Consider the following 27,136-nt stretch of genomic DNA (forward strand, 5'->3'; position numbering starts at 1 on the left):
TTCGCCTCAACTACTCCATGTGGTAGCAAGTTCCACATTCTAAATGTATTAAAAAGTGTTTCATTTTCTATACGAACCAGGATTAAAAACTGGCATCTGGATCAGAAGCAGCTCCGATTAAGCATCTCATTTAGATAACTGACCACGGTCAGCAACAACAACTTGCATTTATATAGCGCCTTTAAAGTAGTAAAACTTCCCCAAGGTGCTTCACAGGAGCGATTATCAAACAAAATCTGACACCAAACCACATAAGGAGATATTAGGACAGGTGACCAAAAACATGGTCAAAGAGGTGGGTTTTAAGGAGCGTCTTAAGGGAGGAGAAGAGAGAGGCGGAGAGATTTAGGGAAAGAATTCCAGAGCTTAGGGCCTAGGCAGCTGAAGGCACGACCGCCAATGGTGGAGCGATGAAAACCGAGGATGCGCAAGAAGCCAGAATTGGAGGAGCGCAGAGATCCCGGAGGGTTGTAGGGCTGGAGGAGGTTACAGAGATAGGGAGAGGGGGAGGCCATGGAGGAATTTGAAAACAAGGATGAGAATTTTTTTAAAAACGAGCCATTGCCGGACCAGGAGCCAATGTAGGTCAGCGAGCACAGTGGGTGATGGGTGAATAGGACTCGGTGGTCAACAGAGAATTGGGTGGAGATTAGTAATCTCTCTAATTTAATACTGGACCAATCTCAATCAATTACCAAGACTGTATGGTCATTATAGCCTCTTAGCACAAGCGCATGTGATTTTAATCAGTAACTTATTTGAAATAAGAGACTCTCCGAGTGTACTGCAATGTCTAATTTTATTTAGAACCCTAACTGGGCATTTTGAATTTACTAACCCAAGGTTCTATAGAATGGGTGCGGCAGCCTAATGTTTATGGTACTAGCAACCAGAGTCGAGAGTTCAAATCTTACCATGGCAAGTTGTGAAACTGAATTCAATAAATCTGGTAATTTGCTGCACCAGAAAAATGATCACGAAAGCTGTCGTATTGTCGTAAAGATCTAACTAGTTCACTAATGACCTTCAGGGAAGAGATCATGCCATCTCCTTGCCTGGTCTGGGCTACACACAACATGTTTGACTCTTAATGCCTTCTGGGCAATAAACTACTGCCTCGTCAGTGCCGTCCAAAAACAAATACGTTTTTGAATAAAAACTCCCTACACTAATCCTGTATAATATGCTCTGGACAATACCAGTATCACCCGAGAAACTGAATGAGCAGTGCTTTGTGATTTGTACTGGGTTTGAGTTTACAGTATCTGGGGATTTGACAAGAGTAAGTCGGGATAAACTTTCCACTGGCAGGAGGGTCAGTAACCAGAGTACACCAATTTAAGGTAATTGGCAAAAGAACCAGAGGGGGTGATGAGGGGGAAAAAAAATTACACAGTGAGTTGTTATGATCTGGACTGCACTGCCTGAAAGGGAGGTGGAAGCAGATTCAATAGTAATTTTCAAAAGGGAACTGGATAAATACGTGAAGGGGAAAAATCTGCAGGGCTAAGGGGAAAGAGCAGGGGAACGGGACTGATTGGATTGCTCTACCAAAGAGGCAGCACAGGCAGGATGGGTCGAATGGCCTCCTTCTGTGCTGTAAGGTTCTACGATCTCTAAGTCAAACCAAAGATGACATTTTAGTTCTGGAGTTCTAAGACGGCTAGTTTTACCACAAACCAGTCTCACTAGCTTATTTTGTCAAGGAGCACAATCCCAACCACTGTCTTGAGCAAGGGCCACTCTCAGGAACGCTGTAATAAGCTGCATCACCAGCGATTGGACCAAGTCCCAAGCCAGCAATCCCTTCACGTGGTGAACTCCTGATTTCAATCGTCCCATTGTAGGCAGTTGATTAGTGGAGGCCTGGCATTTACCCACAGGGACAGAGAAAATAAAATACAGAAGCAAGAGTTCTACTTTAATGGCTCCTTTTCATTTTGCTACGTGGAGGCTGGGACGGCCATACCTCCCAGGAGCATTCCCTTATCTCCTTTGATTGGTGAGCCGGATGAGACAGAAAATCATTGGATATCAGCTCAGGCAGACTGATAGTGGCAAGTTGTTGCATAGACTAACCTTATGTCTCTTGAGCATAGAAGATTAAGGGATGTTTAAGATGATTAAAGGATTTGATAGGGTGGATAGAGAGAAACTGTTTCTTCTGGTGGAGGGAAATCATCTTAAAATTAGAGCTAGGCTGTTCAGGGGTGAAGGCAGGAAGCATTTTTTCACACAAAGGGTAGTGGAAATCTGGAGCTCTCATCCCCAAAAAGCTGTTGAGGCTGGGGGTCAATTGAAAATTTCAAAACTGAGATTGATAGATTTTTTGTTAAGCACGGATGTTAAGGGTTACGGAACCAAGGCAGGTAGATGGAGTTAAGATACAGATCAGCCATTATCTAACTGAATGGTGGAACTGGCTCGATGGGCTGAATGGCCTACTCCTGTTCCTATGTTCCTAGGGTGTGGAACTTGCTACCACATGGAGTGGTTGAGGTGAATAGCAGGGACTCATTTAAGGGGAAAGCTAGGTAAGTACATGAGGGAGAAAAGAAGAGAAGGGCATGCTGATAGGGTTAGATGAAGTAGAGTGGGAGGAGGCTCGTGTGGAGCATAAACACCGGCATAAACCTGTTGGGTCCACTGGCCTGTTTCTGTGCTGTACATTCGATGTAAATAAAATCCAGGCAGCTCGAAACAGCGAGTCACCGCAGGTGAGGTGGAAGTTTTCTTTTTGTTAAGTAGCGGGTCCAAAACTGTCTCTTCCTCCTTCTGTCCTCTCCTCTTTTCCCTGCTGCCATGACACCTCCCCCAAGAATCAAAGAGTTTAACATCAATGGTGCGGGAGTCCTCTCCGATTGCTGGCGATACTGCACATTATGGGGTTAAGGACGGATGCGCTCACACCTGGAGCTGGTGCAGCTGACGCACTGATCTGGTGTAACTGGGCCACAGCAGTTAAAAGATACCCAGTACAGTGTTATACTGAACAATGACCTGCCCATCGTGTATTGCAATTTTGTTTCCTCTCCTCAAAAGGGCTGAATCACGCTGAGGCAAGTTCCAAGTGTACTAACCGCCCTCCATTATCTTCCCTAAGTGGCCTTTCCTTTACTACTTTGTTTCTCTTTCTGCATTCTTCAATACGAAGATCTGCAGAGTGTACTTTGTAATAAAAAACTTAAAAATAAAGAGAGTTTAAAAATATACCACTAATTTCTTTTAATTAGCATTCATACTGAAACCCTCATCCACGCCTTTCTCACCACCAGGCTCAACTAATCCAATGCTCTCCTGGCCGGTCTCCCACCTTCCGCAAACCTGGGCTCATCCAAACCACTGCCGTCCGTAACCTAACTCGCACCAAGTCCCGGTCTCCCATCACCCCTGTCCTCGCTGACCTATGTTGGCTCCCGGTCTGGCAAGGCCTCGATTTTAAAATGCCCGTCCTTGTTGTTGTAAAACACTTTAAATCGTCAGTGTAGAGAATGCTCATGATGGGCAACGAATGCTTTGTTGTACTGGCGAAGTGTAAAACCAAATCCTTACACGGTACCGTGATCAGCTGTGCCTTCAACGGGGGTGTCAAACGGACGGTAGCAGATCAGCCTCCCGTTGCACACTCTGCCCGATTCTCCTTTCCAACGAAGTCAATGAAATGGTCAAATTGGACATCTTGCATTTAGAGAGCGCCTCGAACACAGTAAACATCTCAAGGAGCTTCACCGAGCCAAATAAGGAAATATTAGGACAGGTGACCAAAAGCTTGGTGAAAGAGGTGGGTTTTAAGGAGGGTCTTGAAAGGAGGAGAGAGAGAGGCGGAGAGGTTTAGGGAGGGAATTCCAGAGTTTAGGGCAGAGGCAGCTGAATGCTTTACCTACCTCAACTCATTCCAAAAAAAGAAAAGCACAGCCTGCTTCCCCACCAATACAAGATCCCACACTCCCATCATCGCCAAGCTCCTCATGCCCCAGCAAGTTGATTTCAAAATTTATGGCCCTCGCCTTCAAATGTATTCATGGCTTCGTCCCACCCTACCTTAGAGACCTCCAGCCTCCAATCTCTGCACACGCCCTCTGCTACCTTAATGCCAGGCTTCTTCACTGCTTTATTCACCACTCCTTTGGTTATTACCCACCAGCCCCTATAACTATTCCTACCTAGCTCCCTCCACCTTGCCACCTCCTTCCCCACTTTCCGAAGTTCCCACAAAACCCTTCAACTGCATCTTTGGTTCCCCACTCTCCATTTTTCCCTTTACTCACTTGATGCATTTGAGAAAAAAGACACAGTGGGTGTAACACAGTTTGCAACATCTTCCTACACAAGGAGAAACATAATTTGTCCTTGAAATGAGGACTCTGACACATCTTCGATTGTAACCCGTTCTTTGCCACAGTCACAAAACTGTGGAAACTTCTTGCCTTCCTCCTGTGCTCTGCCCGTTATTAAAAGCTTGGTTTCACCTAACCTCTATACCGTATCTTTATTTCCTACCCTTTTCATCCTTGGTGGTGCTCTGCATCACCAGCCTTGACCGTTCACCACATTTCTCAAATTTCAAAAAAAAGTCCTTGAGGTAGCTGTTTGAACTATGATAGTCCAGTGAAACTCATCTGAGAATGGGATGTTATGCATTCAGAATTCCCAGATCAGTGCTCTTAAAAGTCCCAGTATATATACAATGAAGAAAAGACGACTTACAGTTGGCCTCAAGACATCCAAAAGCCCTTTACAGTCAATGAAGTACTTTTGAAGTGTAATCACTGTTGTAATGTAGGAAACACAGCAGCCAATTTGCGCACAGCAAGATCCCACAAACAGCAATGTGATAAATGACCAGATCATCTGTGTTTTTTTTTTAAGCGAGGGATGATTATTGGCCAAGACAACGGGGAGAATTCACTTGCTCTTCTTCAAAATACTGCCATGGGATCTTTTACATCCACTTGAGAGGGCAGACGGGGCCTCGGTTTAACTTCTCATCCGAAAGACGGCACCTCCGACAGTGCAGCTCCCCCTCAGTACTGCACTGGGAGTGTCAGCCTGGATTGTGTGCTCAAGTCTCTGGAGCGGGACTTGAACCTATGGCCTTCTGCACGAAGAGGCGAGAGTGGCTACCCACTGAGCCACGGTGAACATTTATCACATTCCAGCGTGACAGTAGTTACAACCTTCACAATTCTGCTCGCTTACCTGTCGATGGCAGCGAGGGGAGAGACTCCGCCTCCCGGTCGGATAGTAGTAACAGTAATAGGTGCCGGCATCATTCCCTCTGATCCTGGGCAGTGTCACACAGCAGAGTCTCCGTTGCCTAAGTCCAAATGCTGCCAGACCCCTGGCTGCACTCTGCCTGCAGCTCACTGTGCCTGCCATGCACGGACACGTCCCACCGCCACTGTGGTGCACAAAATCCCGTTACTATACTCCCAACAATAAAAAAACACTCCCTCCCACCCACCCCTTTTCAAACAGACAGCAAAATTCTTAATAAAGTAACACCTGCCCAACCCAAGCCCCCCTCTAAAAACAAAAGCGCCTTGACCCCCCCCCCCCCCCCTTCAACCAGCCCAAGCCCTGCCCACAGTTATAGCTCCCCCAACTAGCCCCACCCCCCCAGTTATAGCACAACACTAGCCCTACCCCCCCAGTTATAGCACCATAACACTAGCCCTACCCCCCCAGTTATAGCACCATAACACTAGCCCCACCTCGTTATAAAACCCTAACAGTAGCCCCACCCCCAGTTATAGCACCCCCACTAACCCCACCCCTACAGTTAAAGCAACCCCACTAGACCCACCCCCAATTACAGCACCCCCCACTAGACCCACCCCCAATTACAGCACCCCACCCACTAGCCCCACCCCCAATTACAGCACCCCACCCACTAGCCCCACCCCCAATTACAGCACCCCACCCACTAGCCCCACCCCCAATTACAGCACCCCACCCACTAGCCCCACCCCCAGTTACAGCACCCCACCCACTAGCCCCACCCCCAGTTACAGCACCCCCCTACTAGCCCCACCCCCAGTTACAGCACCCCCCCACTAGCCCCACCCCCAGTTACAGCACCCCCCCACTAGCCCCACCCCCAATTACAGCACCCCCCCACTAGCCCCACCCCCAATTACAGCACCCCCCCACTAGCCCCACCCCCAGTTACAGCTCCCCCCCACTAGCCCCACCCCGTTACAGCTCCCCCCCACTAGCCCCACCCCCAATTACAGCACACCCCACTAGCCCCACCCCCAATTACAGCACCCCCACTAGCCCCACCCCCAATTACAGCACCCCCCACTAGCCCCACCCCCAGTTACAGCACCCCCCCACTAGCCCCACCCCCAGTTACAGCACCCCCCCACTAGCCCCACCCCCAGTTACAGCACCCCCCCACTAGCCCCACCCCCAGTTACAGCACCCCCCCACTAGCCCCACCCCCAGTTACAGCACCCCCCCACTAGCCCTACCCCCAATTACAGCACCCCCTCACTAGCCCCACCCCCAGTTACAGCACCCCCCACTAGCCCCACCCCCAGTTACAGCACCCCCTCACTAGCCCCACCCCGTTACAGCACCCCCTCACTAGCCCCACCCCGTTACAGCACCCCCTCACTAGCCCCACCCCCAGTTACAGCACCCCCTCACTAGCCCCACCCCCAGTTACAGCACACCCTCACTAGCCCCACCCCCAATTACAGCACACCCCCACTAGCCCCACCCCAAGTTACAGCACCCCCCACTAGCCCCACCCCCAGTTACAGCACACCCCACTAGCCCCACCCCCAGTTACAGCACACCCTCACTAGCCCCACCCCCAATTACAGCACACCCCCACTAGCCCCACCCCAAGTTACAGCACCCCCACTAGCCCCACCCCCAATGACAGCACACCCCACTAGCCCCACCCCCAATTACAGCACACCCCACTAGCCCCACCCCAAGTTACAGCACCCCCACTAGCCCCACCCCCAATGACAGCACACCCCCACTAGCCCCACCCACTAGCCCCACCCCCCCAAGACTGTAGCGCCCCCCACAGTTGCAGCACCCTCACTGCACTCCAGAAGCCTCCTCCTCCTCCTCCTCCTCCTCCTCACTCGGTAGTCCAGGTGCCAGGAACCCTCTCTCCCCTCCCTCTGAGGGTGGTAATACCCTACCTCTTGGCCTTAGGCCAGGGTACCTCCACCTCCTCCTCTCCGCCACCTCCACCCGACTCGCAATTTTCTCTTCCTCGCCCGCCTGTTTCAACCAAAATCTTATATCCCCCACCACCACCCCCCTCCTGTCTCTCTCTCTCTCTCTCTCCCTCCGCGAACCAAACTCCCGTGCCCTTGGATACCGGGTGCCTGCCGTCCCGCGCATGCGCCAGCCCTCACCGCAGACCCTTCCAGAAGCGACGTCGCCCCAGCGGCATGAAACGAGCCTTCCTATTGGCTGCAACCTCCGCCGCCGGCTCGGAGGAAAGAAAGCAACGCATCCATTGGTGCTGTCCGCGAGTACATTGTGACGTCATTGGAGTGGTTAGCTTGTGGGCGGAGTTACGTGTGCGCATGCGCCTGGACCGCTTGGAACTCTGGGAGTTGTAGTCCTGTTTAGACTAAGGTGAAGGTTTTAGGGCTTCCAGCTGCTTGGTTTTAACTTTGGATTTTGTTTTGTGACAAGAGCCAATTGTTGGGGCATGGACACAATTTAAGGTTTGGTACTGTATGTTCTGGAAAAGTAGGCATACAGTTCCATCACCATCATAAAGGGCACCTCCACCAGCAATATCACCAGTATTACCATCACCAATGTGAGCACCGCTACCAAATTCATCACTGTCCAGCAATCATTAATATCACTGACATTACTATCACTAAAGCATCACTACCAAATGTATAATTACCGTTCCAATACCATTGTCACTATCACTATTAAGATCACCACAACAACCACCAATCTCCCCAGCATTATCACTACCAATCTCCCCAGCATTATCACTACCAATCTCACCAGCATTATCACTACCAATCTCACCAGCATTATCATTACCAATCTCACCAGCATTATCACTACCAATCTCACCAGCATTATCACTACCAATATCACCAGCATTATCACTACCAATCTCACCAGCATTATCATTACCAATCTCACCAGCATTATCACTACCAATATCCCCAGCATTATCACTACCAATCTCACCAGCATTATCACTACCAATATCACCACAACAACCACCAATCTCCCCAGCATTATCGTTACCAATATCCCCAGCATTATCACTACCAATCTCACCAGCATTATCACTACCAATATCACCACAACAACCACCAATCTCCCCAGCATTATCGTTACCAATATCCCCAGCATTATCACTACCAATCTCCCCAACATTATCACTACCAATCTCCCCAGCATTATCACTACCAATCTCCCCAACATTATCACTACCAATCTCACCAGCATTATCACTACCAATCTCCCCAACATTATCACTACCAATCTCACCAGCATTATCACCACCAATCTCCCCAGCATTATCACTACCAATCTCCCCAGCATTATCACTACCAATATCACCACAGCAACCACCAATCTCCCCAGCATTATCACTACCAATCTCCCCAGCATTATCACTACCAATATCACCACAACAACCACCAATCTCCCCAGCATTATCGTTACCAATCTCCCCAACATTATCACCACCAATCTCCCCAACATTATCACTACCAATCTCCCCAGCATTATCACTACCAATCTCCCCAGCATTATCACTACCAATATCACCACAACAACCACCAATCTCCCCAGCATTATCGTTACCAATTTCCCCAACATTATCACTACCAATATCCCCAGCATTATCACTACCAATCTCACCAGCATTATCACTACCAATATCACCACAGCAACCACCAATCTCCCCAGCATTATCGTTACCAATCTCCCCAACATTATCACTACCAATATCACCAGCATTATCACTACCAATCTCCCCAACATTACCACTACCAATCTCACCAGCATTATCACTACCAATATCACCAGCATTATCACTACCAATCTCCCCAACATTATCACTACCAATATCACCAGCATTATCACTACCAATCTCCCCAACATTATCACTACCAATCTCACCAGCATTATCACTACCAATATCACCAGCATTATCACTACCAATATCACCAGCATTATCACTACCAATATCATGATGTGGAGATGCCGGTGATGGACTGGGGTTGACAATTGTAAACAATTTTACAACACCAAGTTATAGTCCAGCAATTTTATTTTAAATTCACAAGCTTTCGGAGACTTCCTCCTTCCTCAGGTAAATGTTTTCCTCAGGTAAACATTTACCTGAGGAAGGAGGAAGTCTCCGAAAGCTTGTGAATTTAAAATAAAATTGCTGGACTATAACTTGGTGTTGTAAAATTGTTTACAACTACCAATATCACCAGCATTATCACTACCAATATCACCAGCATTATCACTACCAATATCACCAGCATTATCACCACCAATATCACCAGCATTATCACTACCAATATCACCAGCATTACCACTACCAATATCCCCAGCATTATCACTACCAATATCACCAGCATTATCACTACCAATATCACCAGCATTATCACTACCAATATCACCAGCATTATCACTACCAATATCACCAGCAATATCAACATGATGACAAACATCACCACCACAGTCAACAGTAACATAATCACAGCAATAACCAAAGCACCAGAATCATCATTTATTAACATCACCACCACTACCACTGTCAATACCACTGTCGGCACATCAATCGCTAGTGTAACTAACGTTACCATTATCAAGATCGCCATCAGTACCAACTCCACCACCATTACCAATTTCACAATCAACACCATGATCCATGTCACCATAACCAAAAACATTATCCCATTACTTGGCTTTACAGTTTAGGAGATCAGGGTGCACTGGGTTCATTATTGAACGACGAAGATTTGGTTAACGAGCTTACATCATGAAGCACATCACTAGATTTCTCACCCCATAGTCTAACTTCAGAATGCCTGGTTTCACACATTCCACTGGTACTTTTGCTAAGTAAGTGTTTGCTGAGTCAAATACCTCAAATATCTGTTCTTATAGCTCCTCCCGCCTGCATCCTGTTGTCGTGCAATTTAACATATTACACATAACCAGGAATAGACGGGGATGATAAAGATCTGACCATCCCAAGTGTCAGTAACACAGGGTCTGCGAACCTGTATCTATAATCTTTGTCCTGCCAGTAAAGCGATTCCCCTACATAGGAAAGATACCTTTTGATGCTACAAAAACCTGCTGTCAAACTTCGATAGAGTGTTTGATAGGGTGTACCTTTAATATTAGACTCTTACAATCTGTCACAAGGTGTAGGCAGGTATCACCTGGTTCGGAAGGAGATATGCAACCATCGCCATAGCAACTGCCATCACTGAAAATATTGGACAGGGTCCCAACTGGTGTTCCTGTGTCTGTAACACAATATAAACCATCGGAGGAGCCGAGACCTCCGTCTGCCCTCTCAGGCGGAGGTAAAAGATCCCACGGCCACTATTCTGAAGAAGAGCAGGTGAGTTCTCTCTGGTGTCCTGGCCAACCAACATCATTGAAAAAACAGATTATCTGGTCATTTATCACATTGCTGTTTGCGGGATCTTGCTGTGCGCAAATTGGCTGCTGTGTATCCTACATTACAACAGTTACCACACTTCAAAAAGTACTTCATTGGCTGTAATGCGCTTTGGGACATCCTGAGGTCGTGAAAGGTGCTATATAAATGCAAGTTCTTTCTTTCTTTCCTTCCTTTCATTATCTGGAACATGGAGCACAGAACGTAACATCCAAGCCACCAAGCATGACACGTTCTGCTCCGGGATTTTTAACGTGATGCAAAACATGATTAATCTCTGTATATTGTAAGAAATGTGAATTTCTTCAAACTTCAGAAGTCCAGCTACATTTATCTCTTCCTGTCCAGATTATTCTCCCCTTCCCCTCCTGGACGCACTGCGGCCCCTCAAGTGTGACGCTGGGCCATTTGGTATTCTGCTTCTAAAATAACCTGCAAGGGACACTAGTTTTCCCCAGAGTCATCAACCACAAGCCAAACAAAAGTGCCCCCTCTTTTAAAAGGGCACAACTGATAAAGAACTAAACCACCAAATCTAAAGAGACTTAGAACCTTAAATAATAATATCGCACCATTATGCCCAGTATGCCCTCCAGTCCCTGCAGTGCTCACCGGGCGCGAAAGGCCTCGAGCATAGACACTGCGTGCGCCTTCTCCAGGGCCAACCGGGCACGGACAAGGCCGCCGGAGAGAGGCAGGCAGCCAGTGCGACCGCCCTGCGACGGGCCGAATCCAGCCTCCCATTCATTTGTACCCGGTAATGAGAAACAGTGGGTGCCAGTTATGGCCATCCTTTCTTATCCCTTCCTAAAACATGCACAACACAACTCTATTCATACCAGCTACTTCCCCCACATGTTCTCGACTGACTTACTATTCGCCTACTAAGTGCCTTATCTCTTCTCATGGACGGTTAATGAGGTAATGTCTGCTATAGTCCAGTCCCAACATTGTACTTCTGCAATCACCGCACAATTAGCCTTTACTGTGCCTATCAATCACCAGGACCCCTACTTCCACCTCCGCAACAGCACCCATCTCCGCCCCTGCCTCAGGTCATCTGCTGCCGAAACCCTCATCCATGCCATGGTTACCTCTAGTCTCGACTATTCCAATCCTCTCCCGACCTCCCACCCTCCATAAACTTGAGCTCATCCAAAACTCTGCTGCCCCGTATCCTAACTCACACCAAGTCCCGTTCACCCATCACCCCCTGTGCTCGCTGACGAACATTGACTCCCGGTCCTGGAACGCCTCGATTTTAAAATCCTCAACCTCGTTTTCAATTCCCTCCATGGTCCTCGCCCCCTCCCTATCTCTGTAACCCTCCTCCAGCCCGACAACCCTCCGAGATCTCTGCGCCCCTCCAATTCTGGCCTCCTGCGCATCCCCGACTTTCATCGCTCCACCATTGACGGCCGTGCCTTCAGCTGCCTCGGCCGTAAGCTCTAAAATTCCCTCCCTAAACCTCTCTACCTTTCTCTCTCCATTAAGACGCTCCTTAAAACGCACCTCTTTGACCAAGTTGCCTGTCATAACATCTCCGTATGTGGCTCGGTGTCAAATTTTGTTTGTTAACGCTCCTGTGAAGTGCCTTGGGACATTTTAATACATTAAAGGGACTAAATAAATGCAAGTTGTTGTTATATATGTTTTATATTAAGAAAAGCTTACAATGGATCTTCTACCTGGTGCACTCACTCTTACAGTGTCAACAACAACTTGCATTTATATAGCGCCTTTAACGTAGTAAAACATCCCAAGAAGCTTCACAGAAGTGCAATCAGACAAAATTTGACACTGAGCCACATAAGGAGATATTGGGACAGGTGACCAAACGCTGGGTCAAAGAGGTAGGTTTTAAGGAGCGTCTTGAAGGAGGAGGAGAGAGAGGCGGAGAGGTTTAGGGAGGGAATTCCAGATCTGAGGGCCTAGACAGCTGAAGGCACGGCCGCCAATGGTGCGGCAAAGGAAATCAAGGATGCTCAAGAGGCCAGAATTGGAGGAGCGCAGAGATCTCGGAGGGTTGTAGGGCTGCTGGAGGGTTACAGAGATAGGGAGGGATTTGAACATGTGGATGAGAATTTTAAAATGATGGCGTTAGTGGACCAGGAGCCAATGACGGCGAGCACAGGGGGTGATGGGTGAACGGGACTCGGTGCGAGTCAGGATATGGCAGCAGGGTTTTGGATGAGCTCAAGTTTATGGAGGATGGGAGATGGGAGGCCGGGCCAGGAGTGCATTGGAATAAGCACTATACTGCAGATTTAGCAGATAGGACACCAGCATGAGCTAAGATGGGCCGAATGGCTTTCCTCGTTTGCAGTCATCTTGAAAAAAAACTGTTAATTGGGACTTGCGAGATACAATTCTGCTTCACTTCCGTCTGGTAGCGTTGTTGTACCGCACTTTTGGGAGTGATTTTAAACCCCAAGAACGGGTGGGTTGGGGGCCGGGTGGGAGTTGAAAATAGTTTTTTTTTGGGTCGTTCTTGGGGTTTAAAATCACCCCCTTTTGTGAATTGCTCAACAGCGCCACTTACTGGAGAGGACCTAGTGTTACACCCACAGCAGGTTGGGTTAAAAACGACTGAGGAGAGCAGAGGAGGTTTTGAGAGGTCTGCTCCTTGTGTGTGCGTTTGGCGGGGGTGGTGGGAGGGGCAGAGCGGACATTGTCAAGTGTTTCTGCTTCGGGTAAACGGTACGGTTCTGCTTCAGGTGAGGAAGTGGGAAATCTCGGACCGAGGGGGTGCAGAATTTCCCACTATGAAGCAGAAAATCCGACTTTATGTTTAAACGAGGTGCACACAATAAGAGTTCCCGGTCAAAAGGTCGTGGGTTCAAGTCCCGTTCCAGCACATAATATAGGCTGACACTTCAGTGCAGTACTGAGGGAGTGCTACATCGTCTGCCCTCCCAGGTAGATGAAAAATATCCCATGACACTATTCAAAGAAGAGCAGGGGAGTTCTCCCCGGGTGTCCTGGCCAGTATTAATCCCTCAACCGACATCACTGAAAAAACAGATTATCTGGTCATTATCACATTGCTGTTTGTGGGAGCTTCCTGTGTGCAAATTGACTGCCATTGTTTACCTACATTACAAGAGTGCCAATACTTCATTCACTACAAAGCACTTTTGAGACATCCCGAGGTCATGAAAGGCGCTATATAAATGCATGTTCTTTCTTCCTGCTAAAAGTCTACTCAAAACCCATCTCTTCCACCAACCTTTTGGTCACCTCTCCTAACCACTCCCACCAAGTCTCAGCATCTGCGGAGCCCCCTAAGTACTGCCGTTTGTGAAGAGCCTTGGGACTTTAATTCTACGTTAAAGATTTTAATGGTTACAGCCTCCTGGACATCTAATGGAAAACTGCAGGGGGCAATTCCCATTCCTCGCAGTAAGTGTAGGAATTGCTGGGATTTGTTGCAAGATGTTACGCTGCTCCAGATCACCCTGTTTTGTTTCTGTCAGATCGCGTGGCGTTGAGGGGTGGTGGTGGGGGAGAGGAGGAAGGTGAGGGGTCTTGGAAATCATATCTGTGTATCCATTCTTTGTAATAAACAGAAGTGATGGTATTCACTCATCTCTGTCGCCAAGAAAAGAACTCCCTGTATTAGTCACGCCAGCAAAAAACAGGGAAGAGTAACTGGGAAATATAAAAGGTGTTTCTAGAGGGATAGAATTGAAAAGCGGAGAAGTTATGTTAAACTTGTATAGAACCTTGGTTAGGCCACACTTGGAGAACTGTGCACAGTTCTGGTCTCCGTGTTATAAAGGCATATAGAGGCATTGGAGAAGATGCAAAAAATATTCACAAGGATGATACCAGAACTGAGGGGTTATATCTATCAGGAAAGATTGAACAGGCTGGTGGTCTTTTCTCCAGAAAAGAGAAGGCTGAGTGGTGACCTGATAGAGGTCTTTAAGATAATGATAGAGCTCGATAGGGTAGATGTAGAGAAGATGTTTCCACTTGTGGGGGAGACCAGAACTTGAGGTCATCAATATAAAATAGTCACTAATAAATCCAATAGGGAATTCAGGAGAAACTTCTTTAGCCAGAGAGTGGTGAGAATGTGGAACTCGCTACCACAAGGAGTAGTTGAGGCAAATAGGACAGATGCATTTAAGGGGAAGCTGGATAAACACATGAAGGAGAAAGGAATAGAAGGATATGCTGATAGGGTGAGATGAGGGGGCATGGGAGGAGGCTCGTGTGGAGCATAAACACCAGCACAGACCAGTTGGGCCAAATGGCCTGTTTCTGTGTCGCATATTCGATGTAACTCGGTGTGTGAACAGGAAACAAGACGGGTGATAGAGAATCTGCGGCCCCTTATACACTGACTTCAGTGGAAATGAAAGTCGAGAGAGATGTATAACCGATCCGTTATCGCCCATTTTACACACCGCCCAAAGTCAAAACTACCCCCGATTGTATTTGAAAAACTTTGCATTGGTGACGGCTTAGTTGAGTTGGTGACATTTCTCGCTTTAGGGTCAGGAGGTCATGGGGGTCAAGCTCCCTTTGACGGCCTCAGCAAATAATTCCAGGTTGACGGTCAGTACAATACCGAGGGGATAGTTCTCTTACTTGCTTTTGTTTCGGCTGCGAGCTGAATGCTTCTTGTCTGAAGTTGCAGCACTGGTCAGTATTCTTCTAGAACATTCCCCCTGTGCTGACTACAGCTCTGTGATTGTGTAAGCTTTAACCGCTCGTTTGCTGATGTTTTACTAGGGCTCTGCGCGAGAATCTTTGCCACAATGGAACTTTCTAGAAAGAAGCTACAGGAGCAAGTAGGTGTTCTCTGTTCGAATGGATCAAGTAGGCATGGCAGTAGCAAGGCATTTCCTAGGACTACAAGATAAGCCTGTGGGTGTGATGCTTGCATAGTAGAATTACTCACAGGAATCTCACAGATTCATAAGAAACAACAAGTTGCATTTATACAGCACCTTTAACATAGTAAAATGTCCCAAGGTGCTTCACAGGAGCGATTATCAAGCGAAATTTGACACCGAGCCATGTAAGGAGATATTAGAACAGGGGCTTGGTCAAAGAGGTAGGTTTTAAGGAGCATTTTAAAGGAGGAGAGAGAGGTGGAGAGGTTTAGGGAGGGAATTCCAGAGCTTAGGGCCTAGGCAGCTGAAGGCACGGCCGCCAACGGTGGAGCACTTAAAATCGGGGATGTGCAAGAGGCCAGAATTGGAGGAGCGCAGAGATCTCGGAGGGTTGTTGGGCTGGAGGAGGTTACAGAGATAGGGAGGGGGCGAGGCCATGGAGGGATTTGAAAACAAGGATGAGAATTTAAAAATGAAGGTGTTGCCAGACCGGGAGCCGATGTAGGTCAGCGAGCACAGGGAGGTGATGGGTGAACAGGATACGGGCAGCAGATTTTTGGATGAGCTCAGGTTTATGGAAGGGGGGCCGGCCAGGAGACCATTGGAATAATGGAGTGTGGAGGTAACAAAGGCATGGATGAGGGTTTCAGCAGCAGATGAACAGAGGCAGGGGTGGAGACAGATGATGTTACAGAGGTGGCAGTAAGCGTTCTTGGTCATGGCGAGGATATGGGTAAACAATATATTTGTGTGTGTTTATACAAATGTGTATTAGGAACATAGGAACAGGAGTAGGCCATTCAGCCCCTCGTGCCTGCTCCGCCATTTGATAAGATCATGGCTGATCTGTGATCTAACTCCATATACCTGCCTTTGGCCCATATCCCTTCATACCTTTGGTTGCCAAAAAGCTTTTTATCTCAGATTTAAATTTAGCAATTGAGCTAGTATCAATTGCCGTTTGCGGAAAAGAGTTCCAAACTTCTACCACCCTTTGTGTGTAGAAATGTTTTCTAATCTCGCTCCTGAAAGGTCTGGCTCTAATTTTTAGACTGTGCCCCCTACTCCTAGAATCCCCAACCAGGGGAAATAGTTTCTCTCCATCCACCCTGTCCGTTCCCCTTAATATCTTATAAACTTCGATCAGATCACCCCTTAACCTTCGAAACTCCGGAGAACACAACCCCAATTTGTGCGATCTCTTATAACAAATATATAAAACCACTTGTGGAGGTGTGCATGTTGTAGGAGCTCCGGAACATTTTGTTCGGGAACAGGGGTTGGCCGGACGTTTAATCAGAGTCGGCCCCAAGTATGGGAATGAAGCGGCATGTTAGGGTAACGCGCAGCCGCACTTTCCGCGCCTTGCCTTTTGCACCGTAATACGCATGCGCCGTCCAGCGGCTGGGCTGCGCGCGCACCCGCCCCCGCCCCTCCTCCACGTGAAGCCAGTGGGCGAGAACATCCGGGCCTTGGGTACGACAGGCGACGGCCGGGAGCGCGAGCGAGCGAGCTTCGCCTTCCAGAAGCTGCCGGAACTTTCCAGAGAGAGCGACAGGAGCGCGAGCGAGAGACGGACAGAGCGATGCCCCGAGCCAGAGGCAAGGCGGCGGCGGCCGGGGAGGAGTGGATCGACGGAGAGGAGCAGGCCGCGCCGGCCCAGGAGGGTGAGGCGCTGCAGAGGGCCGGGAATTGCAGGCCTGGCCTGAGGGGCGCTCCGCCCCCCCCCCCCCCCCCGCCGGGGGTGGTGGTGAATGAGTCAGAATTATATGTCAGGAGGAGGGTTTAATATATAGAAATATCTTATTACAATCCGTAAAATAAAATACACCCGAGGATATGAAGCCCCCACCCCGGGGACTGCGCCTCGGGGGGCCAGCTGTGGACCCCGGGGGCCAGCTGTGGACCCCGGGGGCCAGCTGTGGACCCCGGGGGCCAGCTGTGGGCCCCGGGACTGCGCCTCGGGGCCAGCTGTTGACCCCGGGGACTGCGCCTCGGGGGGCCAGCTGTCGACCCCGGGGACTGCGCCTCGGGGGGCCAGCTGCCGACCCCGGGGACTGCGCCTCGGGGGGCCAGCTGTCGACCCCGGGGACTGCGCCTCGGGGGGCCAGCTGTCGACCCCGGGGACTGCGCCTCGGGGGGCCAGCTGTCGACCCCGGGGACTGCGCCTCGGGGGGCCAGCTGTCGACCCCGGGGACTGCGCCTCGGGGGGCCAGCTGTCGACCCCGGGGACTGCGCCTCGGGGGGCCAGCTGTCGACCCCGGGGACTGCGCCTCGGGGGGCCAGCTGTCGACCCCGGGGACTGCGCCTCGGGGGGCCAGCTGTGGACCCCGGGGACTGCGCCTCGGGGGGCCAGCTGTCGACCCCGGGGACTGCGCCTCAGGGGGCCAGCTGTCGACCCCAGGGACTGCGCCTCGGGGGCCAGCTGTGGACCTCGGGGGGCCAGCTGTGCGCCTCCGGGGGCCAGCTGTGCGCCTCCGGGGGCCAGCTGTGCGCCTCCGGGGGCCAGCTGTGCGCCTCCGGGGGCCAGCTGTGCGCCTCCGGGGACTGCGCCTCTATGGGCCCCGGGGACTGCGCCTCGGGGGCCAGCTGTGGGCCCCGGGGACTGCGCCTCGGGGGCCAGCTGTGGGCCCCGGGGACTGCGCCTCGGGGGCCAGCTGTGGGCCCCGGGGACTGCGCCTCGGGGGCCAGCTGTGCGCCTCCGGGGGCCAGCTGTGCGCCTCCGGGGGCCAGCTGTGCGCCTCCGGGGACTGCGCCTCTATGGGCCCCGGGGACTGCGCCTCGGGGGCCAGCTGTGGGCCCCGGGGACTGCGCCTCGGGGGCCAGCTGTGGGCCCCGGGGACTGCGCCTCGGGGGCCAGCTGTGGGCCCCGGGGACTGCGCCTCGGGGGCCAGCTGTGGGCCCCGGGGACTGCGCCTCGGGGGCCAGCTGTGGGCCCCGGGGACTGCGCCTCGGGGGCCAGCTGTGGGCCCCGGGGACTGCGCCTCGGGGGCCAGCTGTGGGCCCCGGGGACTGCGCCTCGGGGGCCAGCTGTGGGCCCCGGGGACTGCGCCTCGGGGGCCAGCTGTGGGCCCCGGGGACTGCGCCTCGGGGGCCAGCTGTGGGCCCCGGGGACTGCGCCTCGGGGGCCAGCTGTGGGCCCCGGGGACTGCGCCTCGGGGGCCAGCTGTGGGCCCCGGGGACTGCGCCTCCCTCCCCAAAAATCAGAATATAAACACCAGGGACTGATCCTCATAGCCAGCTGTTTACCCCCTTCCCCACTGTAATAATGAGGATATGGACCTCCCCCCAGGACTGAGTAGTAATGAGGCTATAAACTCCAGGGACTGATCCTCACAGCCAACTACCACCACCCACCTCCCATAATAATCAGAATATAAACTCCAGGGACATTCTCACAGCCAGCTGTTAACCCCCCCCCCCCAAGTAAAAACAACCTGCATTTATATGGTGCGTTAATGCAGGAAAATGTGCCAAGGTGCTTCACAAGTGTAATCTGATAAAAATTGATGCCGATCTAAAGATGATGATGATGTTAGGAAAGGTGACTCACAACCTTGAGAAAAGAAGTAGGTTGTAAGGAGCACCTTAAAAGGGGCGAGAGAGAGTTTTAGGGAGGGAATTCCAGAGCTTAGGACTTAGCCAGTTGAAGGCACGGCTGCTAGTGGTGAGGCTGCGGGATTTTGGAATGCACAAGAGGCCAGAGTTGGAGGGATGTAGGGCTAGAGGTGGTTACAGACATAGGAAGGGGTGAGGCCATGGAGGGATTTGAACACGAGGATGAGAATTTTAAAATTGAGGCTTTGGTGGACCGGGAGCCAGTGTAGGTCAGTGAGCACAGGAGTAATGGGTGATAACGGTATTTGACAACGATGACCTCAATCTTTCTGATGTTTAACTGGAGGTAATTGTGGCTCATCCAGGACTGGATTTCAGACAAGTAGAGGAGTTGAGAGGTCGCGGAGAGGTAGAGCTGAATGTCGTCAGTATATACATGGAAGCTGACCCTATGCCTGTGGATGATGTTGCCGAGGAGCAGCATATGGATGAGGAAGAGGAGGGGCCAAGGTTGGATTCTTGGGGGACTCTGAAAGTAACGGCACGGTAGTGGGGAGAAAACCCATTACTGCAGATTCTGTGGCTATGATCGGATAGATGAGGGCTGGGAGATGTAGGTTAGGTTTCAGATGATAAGAACGAAAGAACTTGCATTTATATAGTGCATTTCACGACCCCAGGTCGTCCCAAAGCACATTACAGCCAATGAATTACTTTTGAAGTGTAGTCACTGTTGTAATGCAGGAAATGCGGCAGCCAATTTGTGCACAGCAAGATCCTACAAACAGCAATGGGATAACGACCAGATAATCTGCATTACTGATGTTGGTTGAGGGATAAATATTGGCCAGGACAATACATTAAAACAACAATGATGGATAATTTAACATTCTGGTGATTGTTCACACTATTACTATTGCGACAACTCTTCATTTGGACTCAGCAGGGATCATTGCCAAGTTAGATTGGTGGATTGCTCTCTTGGATTGAAGGGGGTAGTCAGTTTGAAAGCTGACAGTGGAGTTAGATGGACTAGAAAAATAAACAGCAAATGCAGAGAAAGGAGATCCTACCCTGAGGGCCAAAATGCAGAATTTCAGTTTCTTGTAGCCAGTAGCTTCATAGAAAGTAAAATAATTTGGAAAATAAGAGTAAGACAGTCTACCAATGTGGAATAGCATGGCAAAATCATTATCTTTTGTGGGAATGCTAAGTGGAATAGGTAAGTTTTGATTACAACTGATGCTGTGTATGGTCAGGAGCTGTGAAATAACTTCATACTTGACCTCGTCTCACCGAGCATTCACTCGATCTGCCTTCAGAGGGATTGCAGAAGTACACGTGCAGAAGACCCCAGTATGCAGTCCAGATCACAAAGGGGTATTATTGTCACATCCTTGGGTTATGCTACCTTGAAATTAGATATAGGGCCTTTAGGCAACTGCCATAACAGTAAGGCACTCACGACTTGTGGAGTGACTGACACCACGGAACCTGTGAAGATATCTACTGTAAACACAGATTTGTAGGACTTCCTCGGTATTAGCCTAGATCGTGTCCTACTGAAGGTCGAGGTGGGGCTTGAACCCTTAGCCTTCTGACTTGGGTGAGAATGCTTCCAACTGAATTGTGCTGACATCAGTTTGTAACTTTTGCCATTCTGTTGCCATTTTTAAAAATTGGTTTCTCACATTGAGATTTTAATTTGTTTCTCACAGTCCTGAGAAAAGGAAAGAAAGACAAGAAGGCCAAGAAATCGGTACGTACGTACATACCTTATTATCTTTCGTAAGCTGCAGTAGATTTCTCAGAATTATTTCTATCTCTGGACAGGGCAAGTCATTGGAAATATTGGAATAACTAGACCACCCCACTTGTGGCACTGTCACCCTCTGCGCTATGGGGGATATGTCTTCCCCTCCCCCCACCCAATCACGCGACTGTTTAGTCCACTCATGACCCCTATGTTATAGGTAATAACTTATGCATTCAAGGTCTTTCTTTAATGAAGCTGTAAGCACTGGCCCCATTGTTTGTGATGCCGTGTTTCACTCTATTAGGTTTGTAGTTTCTATACGGTATTTGGACTGGATATCACAAGTGGGAACAACAGGGGATTGAATTCATCCCAGTGTTTTATCTTCAAATTTCATTTTCTTCTTTCCAGTATTCTTACTCACCCGTGCCCCCCTCCCCCCTTCCCCAAAGTGGCCGCTCTTCAGGTGTGAATCTAGAGTGAGTTGCCAGCCTGTCCCGCTGTGGAAAGCACTGCAGCCAAGCCCGACTCTCGACATCCAGGCATCAGTTCACTTACCCACAGTGGTCACTACATAAGGATCAGGAGCAGCCTGGCTGATCCTTTTAACCTCTTCCTCACCCCGTGATACTAAGGCCAATTGTACCGTCCCTACTACCAGCTTTGTCCTGGTAACTCAGTGCAGTTATGGGATTGAACGTGGGACTTTTTGATCTTCATAGCATTCCTCTCAGTTTTGAGTAAGATATTATTGACTCACTCCTGAAGTAGTACAGTTTCCTACTTGAAGTAAAGTGTATTCTAATGTGAGTCTTATATTCAGAGAATTTTGTAAATTATTGTCATGCTTCTTCTTTTAACTTATAACCTGCATTTATGCTTCAGAAAAAAATAAGGTTAACAGGACTGCAGAAAACGGCCTGTGGGAGAATGAGTCTGATGATTAGCCTCCTAGTATAAGTGAAACCATCTTTAGCTGACTCACCACTCATGATATAAAAGGGAGATGCTGATACATGTGATGGTCCATCTTGGTGCTACTGTGTGTTATGCTGTGAATATGCAGTTCCGAGCTAATCTGAGAAAATATGCCCTGTTTAAAATCTTAAGCATTCTTCTGTTCTTCCAGCCCCTACCCCCCCCCCCCCCCCAAACCAGAGAAGAAAGTCCACATCAAGTTACACTCCCGTGACCTGTTACATGGGTGTTTCCCGTTGTTCAGTGCCGATTAGTGGCTGCACTGGATGAAATATTCTGCGCATTGTGATATTCTACTGGAGTAATGTGAGGAATATGAGCAGGAGTGGGAAGAAGGACCAGATGGGAACACTACTGAGGTCCTTAATGTGTGGGAACTGGATTAACATCAGTGCAGCTACAGTCAACAACGCAGGGTGCTGGCTGGGAGTGGTTACTGGGGCCAATCATGTGAGGGAGCAGCCATTAACACTCTATTGTTTCACTGGCTCTCGCATGTTTGGCTTATTAACCCCTTTCGACATGCTCTGATGACTGAGGCCACTGATTAGTATTCAAAATAGAGGTTATAAAGTTCTTTGTATCAAGAGGACATGAAGTGGTGTCTTTCTACCTGATTTTTATTTTTGGACCTGTCAACCATGGAAGACCTCGATCTACACTGAAACAGAGCTCCTAAAATGACAAGCTCCATTTTTAAATGGTATTTGTTGCGTGACTAATTCCTTTCTCTCTCCAGTTTTTCGAGGAACTGGTGGCTGATGATAAGCAAGTGAAAGCAGAAGAGGCAGTCATCACAGAGCAGCAGGTAAAGGGAAGGAACATTGCCATGGTTTTGTAAACACACTTGGGGGGGCGGGGGGAGAGAGAATGGAGGGCACAGTTTAGATCAATATCTGTGTATCATGCTGCTTATTCATATGTACAAGCTCCCATGCAATTACTAGCCATCGCCAACTAAATCTGTCAACTTCACAAATGATGCAAGGTCAGCACTTCAAAAATAATTCACCATGTAAAGTGCTTTAAGGCATTTTAACAATGTGATAAGATGCTTATGTAAATCGAAGTGTCCATTGATGCCACTGTCAATGAGTTGGAGACGAGGTGGGACTTGCAGCAAACAGTCTGTTTTACAGCAAACAAAGTCTATTTACACAAGAGTCTATTTAAAAAGACAGAACTCTTTACCGAAACTACAGCAGCCTCTCCCGATAAAAGCAGGGTTATTTCTCCAGCAAAATGCAGTGAGTGGAGGATAATTATGTAATACAAATTATGTAGGTAAAATCAATCCCAGTCACTTAACAACAGTGCGATCTCCAGGCGTGATTGGCGGGGTAATTACCCAATCATCTCCATTCTGGCCGAGAATAGTGGCGTCACTATATGCAGCCTATGTAAATGCAAATACTTCTCTCCTGTGTAGTTTAATAGCATCGAGCTGCTCTAATGATTTCCGCACTTTTGTCTCTATAACTCAGCAACAAAAGAAGAAGCGTGATAAGAAAAAAGAACGGAACAAGAAGAAAAAGGATGAGGATGATGATGCAGTGATTGAGAAACTGAATAAGCTCTCAGTGCAGGCCAGTGATGAGGAAGAGGAGGAGGAGGAGGAGGAAGAAGAAGGTGAGCTGAGCTGGGAACAGGGTTTCGGGGGATTGAGCAGGGATTACCACAGCCTCAGAAGCTCGTTGCTTCTCTCAACTGGTGGTGTTAAACCCAGAGAAACAAAAGGAGGATGAAAATACGAATTGGCTTTAAAAACCTCAAAATAGGCATTAAACTTGATAATGTTGCGAGTGTTGTCACTAGAATTTCAGTGAAGAATAATTGTGGCTGTGTGAAATTTTTAAATTATGTCCAATTGGTGAGTAAAACACCCCAGTATTACAATCATCAATTTTAGCCGTCCAAAATTGAGTTGTATCTGGAGAGAGCATTTTGAGCTGCATAAGACTGGGTTACGGATTTGTCACTGGTGGCGGTGTGGGTGGGACTAATTTGAGGCGATGCATTAAGAATATCATTAAGTGTATTGCTCAACATTAAAGTGCAGTGCAAAATATGTTTTCCTATTAGATACTTGTTGTACAGTATTTATTGTGCATTGTTTTTGAATATCAGCTTGGGCTCAGTGGTAGCACTCGCTACTGAGTGGGAAGGTTGTGGGTTACATTCTGCTGCATGACCTGAGCGATTCAATGCAGTACTTGGGGGTGGGGGGCTGCGGCTGCATAGTTGGAAGTGTTGTTTCTTGGTTGAGCTGTTAAACTAAGGTTCCTTTGCCTTTTTAAGGTTGAAATAAGAATCGCTTGTCACCTTTTCTTCTAAGAGTAGACAGTTCTCCTGGTGTTGTGCCCAGAATTGCCAAAAGAGAATTAAATGATGATTCATCTCATTGCTATTTGTGGGATCTTGCTGTGCACAACATGGCTTCTGCGTTTGCCAAAAAAAACAACCGACTACACTTGGAGAGCTGCCTTCTCTCTAAATGGTGTAGTGGGATCATTCCCCTGGCATATTCTTACCAATATGCTCAAGAAGTCTAGTGACAACAGTGGTTAGAAACAATTTATATCTGGGAGAGAGTTAAAGAAGAAAGACTTGCGCCTTTAACAACCTCAGGACATCCCAAAGCACTTTACAGCCACTGAAGTACTTTTGAAGTGTAGTTTCTGTTGTAAAGGTAAAATACTGGTGGGGGGGAAGGGAAAGGAAGGACGGGGAGGAGAGTGTTTCTGGACCTGAAGGTGATCCAGGGTTGGATTAGTGGCACAGATGCATGGAGCCACCGAATGAATGCTTATTGCCCCCACTGTACCCTGAAAGAGCTTTAATTTCTGACCAGTCCATCAGATTGGCATTGGATGTCTGCCTTGCAGACAGTGCCATACTCGGCTATTAGAGATTGAGTAACTCCAGAGGGGACTGAACCATGAAACTCGGGATTAAGTTCACTTATTTGTGTAAGAAAATATAGCCCGATTCTAACGTTTTTTTTCCCCACCTTTTTATAGTGGTGAAGCCAGCGAGAGGAGGCAAAAAGATGGTAAGCAATGTACGACTTAGCATAGCAGCTTGTTTTCTTTAAAGCTCCACTTCTAGTTGCGGCTTAAAGGGAAAGAAAGAGCAGGGGGGAGAAATCTTTGTTCATAGTGATGTCCCAATGTCTCTTTCAAATTTCTATATGTATAAATAAATAATGGCAGACGTATGGGTGCAATGACCTGTTTCTGTGTTATAGCATTCTGTGATTCTAAGTTAGTCAGAAGACCTGATATTTTCTTAGGACAGGGACATTACACCATGTGAAGATGGAGCTCTGTTGGCCATCCCTTTAAGGCTGCAAAATCTCACTGCTGTAAATCCTGATAACTTCCATCACCAATGCTGATTAGCCTTTAACAGAATTGGTAAGAAATTGTAGAATTTCAGCTCCAGGTCAGAAGAAACCAGGATAAAATTACTTTCTTTTCTATATTTCTAACTTTCAAATGTGCCAGGCATGCACTCGATGCAAGATTATATTAAGTCTTGTGCATAGAGTGCCCTTTCTTGCCAGTATAATACTTCATATCATGCCTGCCTGTAATGTTTTCTGACCGTATTAAATTTGCCTATTAATTTTATTTATCTATTTATTTAGAGTCCTCCACCCTTTGCCTTCTAGTTAGGTTGCACTTGTATAAATTGTTTCGTAAAACTCTGGTGGCTGATGCAGTGGGAGTTTTAGCTCCTGTTTTTTCTCACTGCTCATTACAGTTTGTTTTCTATGTTTAATACATAAGATCTACTACTAGTTATGTTTTAATGCTATTCACTGCCCCCCTCCCCCATAGGGTCTTCAAAGTGATTGCTCTCTTTTCCTTTGTTCCACCATTGCTAGTATCTTGCATAATTTGAATTCAGCAACCAAGGAGGTATAGCAGATAGCCTGGTCTTCGGTCACCCTAACTTTCACAAGAATTACCCGTGTGGTTTTGTATGTTGATTTTTCTGTGTTTTTTTTGAAGGGTGGGAACGTCTTCGCAGCTCTTAGCCTTGAACAGAGTGAAGATGAAGACAATGATGAAGACTATGATGGAGGAGAGAGCAAACCATCCAAAACAGACAAAAATCAGAAAAATAAGGTCAGTGTTCAGTTTGGGGAGAGGAGTCTGAATATGAAGAACTGTGTGTTTGTGCTGTTGGATTGAATAAATTGACATCTTGACCTCTGTGCTAAAGATTCATCTCCATAGATACAGCACAGGAGGAGGCCATTCGGCCCATCATGCCTGTGCCGACTCCTTGAAAGAGCTATCCAATTAGTCCCATTCCCCTGCTCTTTCCCCATAGCCCTGTAAATTTTTTCCCTTCAAGTATTTATCCAAATCCCTTTTGAAAGTTACTATTGAATCTACTTCCACCATCCTTTCCAACAAACGTTCACCTGAGGAAGGAGGAAGCCTCCGAAAGCTTGTGAATTTAAAATAAAATTGCTGGACTATAACTTGGTGTTGTAAAATTGTTTACAATTGTCAACCCCAGTCCATCACCGGCATCTCCACACCATCCTTTCAGGCAGAGCATTCCAGATTGTTACAACTTGCTGCGTTTAAAAAAAAAAAGTTTCCTCTTTTGCCAATCTCCTTAAATCTGTGTCCTCTGGTTACTGACCCTTCTGCCACTGGAAACAGTTTCTCATTTATTCTATCAAAATCATTCATGATTTTGAACACCTCCATCAAATCTTCCATTAACCTTCTCTGCTTGAAGAAGAACAACTCCAGCTTCTCCAATATCTCCACATAACTGAAGTCCCTCATCCCTGGTACCATTCTTGTAAATCTCTTCTGCACCTTCTCTAAAACCTTGACATCCTTCCCAAAGTGTGGTGCCCAGAATTGAACACAATACTCCAGCTGAGGCCTAACCAGTGTTTTATAAAGGTTTAGCATAACTTCCTTGCTTTTATACTCTGCCTCCATTAATAAAGCCCAGGAACCCATATGCTTTTTTAACAGTCTTCTCAACTTGTCCTGCCACCTTCAAGGATTTGTGTGTGTACACCCCCAGGTATCTCTGTTCCTGCACCCCCTTTAAAATTGTACCATTTAGTTTATATTGCCTCTCCTCATTCTTCCTACCAAAATGTATCACTTTACACTTGTCTCTGTTAAATTTCACCTGCCATATGTCTGCCCATTTCACCAGTCTGTCTATGTCCTCCTGATTATGTTGATCAGCCTCATATAATCCACAGAATACCTGCACGGTGCTTCTAGTTGTGCCATGTATTTTTAGGAGCAGTAAGAGTTTTCCTTCAAGGTCCTTGCTCAGAGACCTTGT

The 27,136-nt window shown here is 48.1% G+C and overlaps 3 protein-coding genes across 6 annotated transcripts in view; 2 read left to right on the top strand and 1 right to left on the bottom strand.

The window, feature by feature from the left end:
• The window catches only part of c39h6orf136 (chromosome 39 C6orf136 homolog), a 38,779-nt gene extending 23,438 nt beyond the window's left edge, over positions 1 to 15,341 (bottom strand). Inside the window, exons 1-2 of one of the 3 annotated variants that reach the window (XM_067973994.1) lie at positions 15,263 to 15,341; positions 5,200 to 5,401 (exon numbers count right to left, since the gene is read on the bottom strand). In XM_067973994.1, coding sequence (XP_067830095.1) covers positions 5,200 to 5,379 — 180 coding nt within the window. In that variant the 5' untranslated portion in view covers positions 5,380 to 5,401; positions 15,263 to 15,341. Of the gene's footprint in view, positions 1 to 5,199; positions 5,402 to 7,166; positions 7,215 to 7,348; positions 7,378 to 15,262 lie in introns of those variants that run through there. The other 2 variants (XM_067973993.1, XM_067973995.1) reach the window with 2 other exon arrangements.
• On the top strand, positions 7,883 to 9,948 carry LOC137304988 (mucin-5AC-like). Its single transcript, XM_067973761.1, has 2 exons — positions 7,883 to 9,222; positions 9,459 to 9,948. Exons 1-2 carry the CDS (start codon positions 7,883 to 7,885, stop codon positions 9,946 to 9,948), a joined length of 1,830 nt encoding a protein of 609 aa, XP_067829862.1.
• Positions 15,342 to 16,948: 1,607 nt separating the features above from the next.
• The window catches only part of abcf1 (ATP-binding cassette, sub-family F (GCN20), member 1), a 58,739-nt gene continuing 48,551 nt past the window's right edge, over positions 16,949 to 27,136 (top strand). For both annotated transcript variants that reach the window (XM_067973996.1, XM_067973997.1), the window contains exons 1-6: positions 16,949 to 17,177; positions 20,787 to 20,827; positions 22,542 to 22,610; positions 23,287 to 23,431; positions 24,823 to 24,854; positions 25,819 to 25,935. In XM_067973996.1, the coding sequence (XP_067830097.1) occupies positions 17,096 to 17,177; positions 20,787 to 20,827; positions 22,542 to 22,610; positions 23,287 to 23,431; positions 24,823 to 24,854; positions 25,819 to 25,935 (486 nt within the window). In that variant the 5' untranslated portion in view covers positions 16,949 to 17,095. The remainder of the gene's footprint in view (positions 17,178 to 20,786; positions 20,828 to 22,541; positions 22,611 to 23,286; positions 23,432 to 24,822; positions 24,855 to 25,818; positions 25,936 to 27,136) is intronic.

Source organism: Heptranchias perlo, chromosome 39 (genome assembly GCF_035084215.1).
Source record: "Heptranchias perlo isolate sHepPer1 chromosome 39, sHepPer1.hap1, whole genome shotgun sequence".
NCBI lineage: Eukaryota > Metazoa > Chordata > Chondrichthyes > Hexanchiformes > Hexanchidae > Heptranchias > Heptranchias perlo.

Excerpts from the sequence above, each read along its gene's own strand:
- LOC137304988 (XM_067973761.1), top strand. The coding sequence starts at position 7,883 with ATGTATAATTACCGTTCCAATACCATTGTCACTATCACTATTAAGATC. Across the intron at positions 9,223-9,458 it reads ATCATGATGTGGAGATGCCG|CATTATCACTACCAATATCA; the intron begins GTGATGGACTGG and ends CAATATCACCAG.